The following is a 10,415-nucleotide window of genomic DNA, read 5'->3' as shown; positions in this document are numbered from 1 at the left end:
AATTGACAAAATTTATAAATTTTAGATGTTCCATGTGGTGATTTGATATACGTATATATTGTGCATTCATTACCACAAGAAGGTTAGTTAACACAACATCTCATAACCCTCTTTATTGTTTGAGTATATTAGAATCAAAAATTCTGGGCTGGCCCGTGGCTTAGTGGTTAAGTGCGCGCACTCCACTGTAGGCGGCCCAGGTTCGGATCCCGGGCGCGCACCGACACACCGCTTCTCCGGCTATGCTCAGGCCGCGTCCCACATACAGCAACTAGAAGGATGTGCAACTATGACATACAACTATCTACTGGGGCTTTGGGGGAAAAATAAATAAATAAAATTATATAAAAAAATTAAAAAAAAAAGAATCAAGAATTCTTTTTTTTCTTGTAACCAAAGTCCTCCTCATTGATAAAGTACAATTATTATCTATCGTGTCAAACCATTAAGAAAATCTAATTTGCTTATTTATGCAAAATGAAATGAAATATAATGGATATTGATGTTGCCCCACCTGGACACAGTTTCCCATTGACCCAGCTCAGTGGTTACTTAATTGAAGGATGAAATATCAGCTCCCTAGCCTCACGGTAATTCTAACTCTGAAGGGCAATTCTTATGGCCTGAACCATGGGATCAGGCAGAAGCAGTCCCTAACAATCACCGCAGCCTTGGTTAAATCCTTTCCCTGCTTTAATACACCGTATCCACTTCTCTTCCTCTAAAAACATTTCTCCCAATGGGGCCAGCCTGGTGGCACAAGCAGTTAAGTTTGCACGCTCCACTGCTGCGGCCCAGGGTTTACCAGTTTGGATCCCAGGCGTGCACTGATGCACTGCTTGGCAAGGCATGCTGTAGCAGCGTCCCATATAAAGTGGAGGAAGATGGGGACGGATGTTAGCCCAGGGCCAGTCTTCCTCAGCAAAAAAGAGGAGGATTGGCAGATGTTAGTATAGGGCTGATCTCCTCACAAAATAAATAAATAAATAAATAAATAATACAAATATTTCTCCCAAAATCACTATTACAAGAACCCCTGACTCAGGTTCTCCTCTTAGGGAATCTGACTCAGAAACTGAGATTAACATTTGGAAATCACTTGACAAGCGTCACAGAGCTAGTTAAAGTGAAAATTAGGTTTTCACTCCAATTTAAAATGCACTTGGCCATCACGTTACCTGGTCATTTTAGAAGAAGTTGGTGATGAAGTCAGGTATTCTGGCTCACCCAGTATTCCTTTCACTTTGATTATTCTAGAAACCTCAGCCAAAAAGCAGATGGCACAATCACTAAAGAAGGCACACTACCAATGATTTTTCTCAAGGCTCCTTTCAATTTCCTGTTCCTCAGGCTATGGATGAAGAGGTTCAACATGGGAGTGACCACATTGTACAGCACCAAAGCTACCGCCATCTTCCTAGAAGAATGCGTAAATATAGAACTAATGTACACTTCCCAAACCTGTCTCATAGAATAAGGACACAACTGAGAGGTGAGACACACAGGTGGAAAAGTTTTATATTTTCCACCCACTTATGGCATTATCAAAATAGAGGAGGTGATTTGAGTATAAGAGAAAATGATTCCAGAGGGAGGAATACCACCAAATAGGCAAATTGCAAAATAAACCAGGATGCTATTGATGAGGAGATCAGAACAGGCAATCTTGGTGACCAGAGAGATTTCACACAAAAAGAGGAGGATTTCCAAGTCTGCACAGAAGGAGAATTGCAACACCATCAGACTGGGTAACAGAGCACTCAAAATGCTAATGAACGGTGAGAGTAGAATCAGCAAGGTGCAGAGGTGGGGATTCATGATGACCATGTACCCCAGTGGTTGGTAAATAACTATATAGTGGTCATAGGCCATAACCACAAGGAGTAAATTTTCTAAATTAGCAAAAATCAGGACAAAGCAGACCTGTGTGAGGCAGTGTGTATAAGTGATGCTCTGATTCTGTGGTTGTATGTTCAACAACATCTTTGGGATTGTGGTTGTGCTTAAACAGATGAAGGAAAGGAGAGATTGGAGAGAAAGAAGTACGTGGCGGAGTGCAGATTTGAGTCATCAATGATAGACAAGATGATGAGCAGATTTCCTAGTTCTGGATTATCTGTTACTTTCATAGGACAGAATTCCAAGGATCTGTTTGGTTTCTGGGTTTCAAGTTCTTGGCAAATCTAATGGTAGTGATAAGGTAACAAAACAATGAAATCTGTAGTCCAATACCAGGAGCATTACCAGTGGGAAACACCACCTTGGAAGGGAAGGAGACAAGTGTATGGAATTGCTAAGAGAGTGCATTCTGTAAGTATGTTGTTTCTTTTTATTTATTTATTTATTTTTCTTTTTGGTGAGGAAGCTTGGCCCTGAACTAACATCTATTGCCAATCTTCCTCTTTTTGCTTGAGGAAAATTGACACTGAACGAACATCTGTGCCAATCCTTCTCTATTTTTTGTGTGAGAGTCACTGTGACAGCATGGCTTGATGAGTGGTGTAAGTCCACGCCCAGGATCCAAACCCTCGAACTCATGTCGCCAAAGTGGAGTCAATCAAAATTAACCACTATACCACTGGGCCAGCCCCTATTGTTACCTTTAAAAAGACCTGAGGTTGCTATAGCAGAGTGTGAACATGGAAAAGGTGAATGTATGAGTGGTCACTTTTTTTTGTTACACTATCTATATTATTCTGATTACTTAAAATTTTGGTAATTTTATAAGATAAAAATATAGACTAGGGAGGCAGCTTGAAGATTCCATCTGGATCCCCTGAGACCTCAGTTGCATGCACCAGAAATAATACAAAAATATGTCAAGGACAAAGAATGGGAAATAAGGTGAAGTTTACCAATCCCTTTGCACCACAGAAATGCATAAAATGTGAGAGAATGTGTCATCCTATCTTAGAAGACACAGATTTCTGCTTAGGAAGAAAATGGTACTGATCATGGTAGACTGAGTACAAGTTAAGTAGATAAGAAGTACATGCATATTGGTGCACAGAGACAGGAAAACATGTGAAGAAGATGATAGACAGACAGGAGGATCGTGGGTGACTTAGTTCTACTCATCTGATATATATACACACTTCACAGCTTCCTCTGGATGACTCTGTAGTGAAACACCTGCCCTCATTTCCAAATATTAAATAAGGGATGTTACATTACCTGGTTAGCATCAGAGCAGAATAATGCTTGACATCTCGGAAAGTACCATCTGAGAAATCTGTCCTCAGGAAATGCAAAGGGGTTGAGTGAGTCACCAGGTTCCTGGGAAAAAGGGATCACCTATGGGAGGAGGTTCAACTGTGTTACTTCTTTATTGCAGAAAGATTGTTGAAGGAAGTGGTACAGGAGGATTGCAATCTCTGTATCCCTCGGGTTTCATTTCCAAAGCTCTTCATTAGCCGAGATATTCTATTGTCGCTGTGATCCAGGGCAGTGCAAATCCTTAAAGATAGAGACCCTAGAGGGAGGAATTGGTATGACACAAAAGCAAACATATAGACCAGTGGAACAGAATAGAGAGTCCAGAAATAAATCCACACATATATAGTCAAGTAATCTTTGATAAGGCCTTTAAGAATACAGACTAGGGAAAGAATAGTTTCTTCAATAAATGTTGTTAGAAAAACTGGATACCACATGCAAAAGAATGAATTTGAATGCATATTTTACACTGTACAAAAAAATTAACTCAAATGGATTAAAGAATAAAACCTAAGATCTGAAACCACAAAAATCTTAAAGAAAACTTAAGGAAAAAGCTCCATGACATTGACCTTGGCAATGAACTTTTGTGTGACACCAAAAGCACAAGCAACAAAAGAATAAAATAAACGAGAGAGAGTACATCATACTAAAAGGTCTCTGCACAGCAAAAGGAAAAAAAACAAAAATATGAAAAGATAACCTGTAAAATGGGATAAGTATTCCCAAACCATACATAGGATAAGGCATTAGTATCCAAAATATATAAGGAACTCATACAACTCAATATCAAAAAATAGTAACCTTAATTAGAAAATGAGCAAAGGTCTTAAATAGACATTTCTTCAAAAAACACATACAAATGGACATCAAGTGTATGAAAAGTGTCAACAACACTAATCATCAGAGAAATGTAGATTAAAACCACAATACGAAATCATCTCATATATGTTAGGATGGCTGTTATTAAAAAAAAAGTTAACAAGCATTGGTGAGCGAATGAAGAAAAGGGAAGCCTGGTACATTGTTGGTGGGAATGTAAATTGTACAGTCACTCTGGAAAACACTACGGAGGGACCTAGAAAAATTAAAAATAGAAATACCAGCAGTCCCACTTATGGGTATATATTCAACTGAATTGAAATCAGGGTCTCAAAGAGATACCTGCACTCCTCTGTCTATTGCAGCATTATTAACAATAGCCAAGATATGGAACCAATCTAAATGTCCATCAACAGATGAACAGATAAAGAAAATATGGAATATACATACAATGGACTATTATTCAGCCTTAGAAAAAGAAGTAAATCTTACCATTTGTTACAGCATGGATGAAGCTGGAGGACAGTACACTAAGCAAAAAGTGAGATACACAAAAACAAATATTGTATGATCTGACTTGTGCGTGGAATGTAAGATAGCCAAACTAATAGAAGCATAGAGTCAAGACGCTGCTTACCAGGGACTGGGAAGATGAGAAAATAGAGAGGTGATGATCAAAGGGCACAAAGTTTCAATTATATAAGATAAACAGGTTCTGGAAATCTACTAGGCAGCATACTGCATACAGCCAACAACATTTTATTGAACACTCAAAATTTGCTAAGAGGGTAGATCTTATGTTAAATATTCTGATCACGAACAATAATAATAGTAATAATGACAATAGAGAGTATGAGAGGAAACTTTGGGAGGTGATGGATGTGTCTATGGTATTGATGGCTGTGATGGTTTCACAGGTGTATACTTAGCCCAAACTCATGAAGTTGTACATATTCGTATGCACAGCTTTTTTTTACATGTAAATTATACTGATATAAAGTTTTTGAAGTAAACATTTAAATATAATAATAATAATGTTAATTCATTAAAATAGTGAATGCACCAAAAAGAATTCAATCATGAAAGTTCAGATCCTCCTTTTTTTTTTTTTTTTTTTATTGTTTCCCACTAAAACATGGGTCAGGCAGCCTTGCTAATCGCCTCCTGAGGATATTCAGAAGATATGCATCAGCATCAACTCCAGGACATGACTATTTCCCTGGTTAAGATGAGATCCTTGAGAATATCGAAATGGATCTTTCCAAACAGGGAAGACCTAATTGGCTTGGTCCTGGGACTGTCAATGTAATTCTTGTTATTCTTATAAGACAGTGATTTGGGAAAATTCTCTAATGATGTTTTAAACGTGAATAGCTCCTTAGGATCTTAATGTTTAAAGGTGAATGGCAACAAAAGAGTTCTGCTTCCCAGATGAGAAAATCTGAGCTAGCATGGAGTCATGAGAACAGGTAACTATATCAGAATTGATCATTTGGTGTAACTTTGGGTGCTAACACAACTAAGTTTATTCCAGGTTCCAGCAGGTGCCTCAGGAGCAAGGAGATTTTTACAACTATGTGAGAAGTCTTCAACTCCACATTTGTTTGATGGTAACCTTATAGGGGATTTTACAAAGATGAGAAATAAATGGACAATATCACCAAGCACAGTGCTTGACATATAGGAACTTCTTAATACCACCTATAGTGATTTGTTAATGGCATGAACATGATTGGATAAACCGGTACCATTCCTCATAGGGAGAAAACTGAGGAGTGGGACAAGATGAAAGAAGACAAGGGAAAAAAAGAATAATCCTGGTATGGTAACTGAAAGTTTCTGGAAAGAATTCATGTACTGACATTCCCACTGTAAATCTTGCTCATGTGTAGAAGCAAAGAGAGGAAGAAAGCCTTGGTACATTCCATTCTGGATCATTAACTTCCACTCCTTTGCTCTATTCCCTTGTCTTACAACATCTCAATTTATTTCTTCTCGTAGAAATGGGCATTTTCATTGTGACACATATGCACACATGCACACACACACATATGTGTGTGTAAAAACAGTTTAAAAGAATGCCAAGGAACTGAACAAATTCAAGGATGTAGTTGCCTCTGGGAATGGAAGGAAAGAAATGGAGGAAAACAAAACTGAATGTTGTTTCTGTAAAAACTATATTGTCACTTAAAGAAGAGAACTAGTATGGCAAATGTCACCATTTGTTAATTCTTGGAAAGAGATCCATGATTACTTGTCCCGATATTCTGTGTTATTCTGCTTTTCAAAATATTTCATAGGGTACTAAACAGATATCAGTATTGTGGATGTGGCCTATGGGGTTTTCCCAGTTCTTCATCTCCTCTGTAAGAGTTCTCTTAGCAAGTTACCAGGGTCAAGACCAATGGCCATCTTTAAAAAGGAACCTAGAGAACCAGATGCAGAATGATACATATAAGACGACCATCCATCTTCCTCCCCTGTCCATAAATTATGGAATATTTTAGAGAATTCTAGAACACTCTACAAAATTGTGCAAGGGAAGTTTTCTCATGAGGATGGAAAAAGACCCTAGACCTTTAGGGTCAGAGTAGATGATTAGCAGATTGACTAGCATTGTTACAAAAGTACGAGAAAACATGTCAGATGGTGGGCAATTAGGTAGACACTTCATAGATAAATAAAATCAAGTCATCTTCAGCATGTTACCTCTCAACCCCAGAAAGATTTGTAGACAAACATCTCTCCTTATTTGAAAAACAGACTAGGGAACTTCAGATGACCTGGCCGCCAAACCTAAGGAATGACATTCAGTTCTAGATAGATCCTTTCTAGCAAAGATAAATGTGTAGGTAAATAAAGGCGCCAGTATTTTATTTTTTGTTTACAACTCAACTTTTAATTTCCTATTGGAATTTTTTTTAAATGTAAAAAACTTTAAATTTATGCTATTGGCAACAATGTAGAAAAATTTAATTTGTGACACTAACAACATAAAGGAAAAAGGACAGAGCCATAAAAAAGCAGAGGTTTTGCAGGCAATTGAAGCAAAAGTGGTATGAATCAAACTAGACTGTTCTAAATTTGGCATGTTAAATTAAGTGCCCACAAAGAAAATAATCTGTATATATTCAAAAGAGGCAATGAGAATGAAATCCAAAATATTCACACAAAAAATCAAGTAGACAGAATGTAAGGCAGTAATGGAGGAAATGTAGAACAAAAACCAAGTATTAAACATACAGAAATAAATTTTTAAATGGAAGAATTAAGTATCTCTGGATCAGTAAGTACTTTAAAGGTAAGTGAATTAAACTCTCCAATCAAAAGCCAGAGACTGAAAGATAGATGAAAGAAACATAATGTGAATATATGAAGTTTCCAAGAGAAACACTATAGATCCATAAACACAAATAGATTGTAAATGATGGGATGGAAAATGTACTCCAGGCAAAGAGTTACGAAAACAGAGCTAATATTAGAAAAAATAGATTTTAAGTCAAAACTGTTTAAATACACAAAAAAGGATAGATAGAAAATAGACAGATAGAGACAGAGATAAAAGGGTCAATAATCTAAATGATATAAGAATTATAATCATGTATACACCAAACAACAAAACCTCAAAATACATGAGACAAACATGACAGAAGTGAAGTGAGAAATACATATTTCTACAATAATACTTAGAGACTTCAAAACAAAACCTTCAACGATGGATAGTACTTCTGGATTGATCACAAAGAGACAGAGACATTGAAAAGTGGTATAAACAAATAAAACCTAACAGACATATATAAACAGTCCATTTACCAACAGCAGAAGATGCATTCTACACATGGAACATTCTCCAGGATAGATCATGTGTAAGGCTACATAGCAAATCTCAATAAATTTTAAAAGGTTGAAATCATACAAAGTGTCTTTTCTGATGACAATATAATGAAGCTAGAAATCCATAAGAGAAGACAAGCGGAAAATACAAGTGGATTTAAACCACACAGTCCTGAAAAAACAATGGTATCTGACCAATGAGTTTTCTCAAGGTTACTTTTATGTCCCTGTTCCTCAGGCTATAGATGAAGGGGTTCAGCATTTGAGGGACAACAGTGTACATCACTGAAACCACTACAGTGTTTCTGGAAGAGTTAGCAAGAGCAGAACTAATGTACACTCCCAAACCCGTTCCATAGAATAAGGATACAACTGAGAGGTGAGACCCACAGGTGGAAAAAGCTTTATACTTTCCACCAGGTGACGGCATTCTCAACACAGAGGAGACGATTTGAGTATAAGAGAAAATGATTCCACACATAGCAATACCACCAAATATGCTAGTTGCAAAATATATCAGGATGTTATTGATGAGGGTATCAGAACATGCAAGTTTGATGACCTGAACAACTTCACAGAAAAATAGTGGTACTTCCAGGGTTGTGCAGAAGGTCAGCTGCAACACCATGAGACTCTGGAGGAGGGAATTTCCAATGCTAATGAACAGAGAGAATAGAATCAGCAGTCCACAGAAGCGGGAGTTCATTATGACTGTGTATGTCAGTGGATGACAAATGGCCACATAGCGATCATAGGCCATAACTGCAAGAATACAATTTTCAAAGCCAACGGAAACCAGGAAAAAGCAGGTCTGTGTGAGGCAGCCTGTATAAGTAATGCTCTGATTCTGTGCTTGTATGTTTACCAGCATCTTTGGGATTGTGGTGGTGCTTATACAGATGTCAGTAAAGGACAGATTGGAGAGAAAGAAGTACATAGGGGTGTGGAGATGTGAGTCAGAGCTAATAGCTAAGGTAATGAGCAGATTTCCCAGGATGGTGACCAGGTACATGGACAAGAACAGGTAAAAGATGAGGGGCTGCAGTTCTGGATCATCTGTCAATCCCAGGAGAAGGAATTCTGGAGCATCTGTGCAATTTCTGGGTTCCATGTTGTTGATGAATCTGATGGAAAAGATGGGGTGAAAATAAAATAAAGTTAATTGTCCCTGAATAAACAGTAGAAGCATCAACTGGGAACATTTGGGAATGAATAATGGTGGTACCACTCCAGAATTACTGCTGATAAACTCTGGGGTAAGTACCAGCAATCTGTTTTAGCAAGTCCTCCAAACTATTTTGAAATATGCCAAAGATTGAGAACCAGTGCTTAAATAAAAAGAAAATAACTATGTATATTGTGAACCCAAGACAAAATTCAAATCTTTCCACTAATTTCTCCCTCCATCATCATCTCTTACCCTTACTCTTCCCTCCACTTCCTTTATTGGCCCTTATTTTCGTTGATCACCCACTCTGTTTCCCACCCTGTGCCAAGTGCTGAGACTGAAAGAAAGAATACGACATGATGTTTCCTTCAGAAATGTCTCTTCCCTCAAACAAACAGAAAGACCTGAATGAAGTTATCCAATCTCTCAAGAAGAGTATGGTTCCCAAAATTTGCATGCCTCAAAATCATCTGACATGCTTGTTAAACTGCAGATGAGTTAGATCATACTATCACTCCGTTTATCCATGGGAACCTTACATAAGGTGAGGTTACATCTTGGACCAGAAATACTTAGTTCATGGCAAAGACTAGGTCTGAGATCAGATCATCTGCCTGCTGACATGATTCACTTGACTAAACTCTATCAAAGCCTCTTGATAGTACAGAATTAACATTCTTAATCCATCACTCAGATTTCATAATTCCCCTTTAAAATTGTAATATATTCATTCTGAACAATGACCCAAATCTTTTCCTTCCTTGCAAGGTTTGTCCATCTCTATCTATTAAGTACTGTGTGGCAGGTGCATGGCATCTATCCAAGTATATGCTCTGCCCCTGAGCAAAGATTAGAGTGTGTTGCCTATAAACTTGAAGTTCATAAGACTCTCCCACGGAAACACTACTCAAGTGCATTAGTGATGGATTCTATGATAAGCTGGAAAACTTTGTCAATAAGATTCTCTGTGTCATCCTAAGGGAATTTCTTCCCCTAGAGGGATAGGTGGCATATCTTTTTTTAAAAAGCAGCTAAATGAGAGAAAAATGAAATGCATAGGCTCCTAAGAAAATAGATAAAAATAGCTTCAATTTTTGGTCCTTGGAAGTCAGAGGCTTGCACAATAAGACAGACTTATATGATACTTATAAGGCAATCAAGTGTGGTAACAGGATTGTCTCTGAAAGTGGTCTCTCAAGGCGGGAAAAGAAGTGGCCGTGACATTATTTATCATTTGGTGTAATACGTAGACTACAGCACTCTGAATTTAATACAGACCAGCACTTGCTTCGTGAAGGGGGAACATTGTTCACCTGTATAAAGTGTCTGATGTTTTCATTTCTGTAATGGGAACTGCGATACAAACAGTAGCGGT

The 10,415-nt window shown here is 37.7% G+C and overlaps 1 protein-coding gene and 1 pseudogene across 1 annotated transcript; both read right to left on the bottom strand.

Moving 5' to 3' along the window:
• Positions 1–1,248: 1,248 nt before the first annotated feature.
• LOC101391853 (olfactory receptor 7G2-like) lies at positions 1,249–2,129 on the bottom strand (annotated as a pseudogene).
• A 5,613-nt stretch (positions 2,130–7,742) lies between these two features.
• On the bottom strand, positions 7,743–8,984 carry LOC101392106 (olfactory receptor 7G1-like). Its single transcript, XM_014790420.2, has one exon. It carries the CDS (start codon positions 8,981–8,983, stop codon positions 8,030–8,032), a length of 954 nt encoding a protein of 317 aa, XP_014645906.1. The 5' UTR covers position 8,984; the 3' UTR covers positions 7,743–8,029.
• Positions 8,985–10,415: the final 1,431 nt, after the last annotated feature.

Source organism: Ceratotherium simum, chromosome 39 (genome assembly GCF_057802395.1).
Source record: "Ceratotherium simum simum isolate JZ-2026a chromosome 39, ASM5780239v1, whole genome shotgun sequence".
In the NCBI taxonomy this organism is placed as follows: Eukaryota; Metazoa; Chordata; class Mammalia; order Perissodactyla; family Rhinocerotidae; genus Ceratotherium; species Ceratotherium simum.
This window is presented reverse-complemented; position numbering and strand designations above follow the sequence as displayed.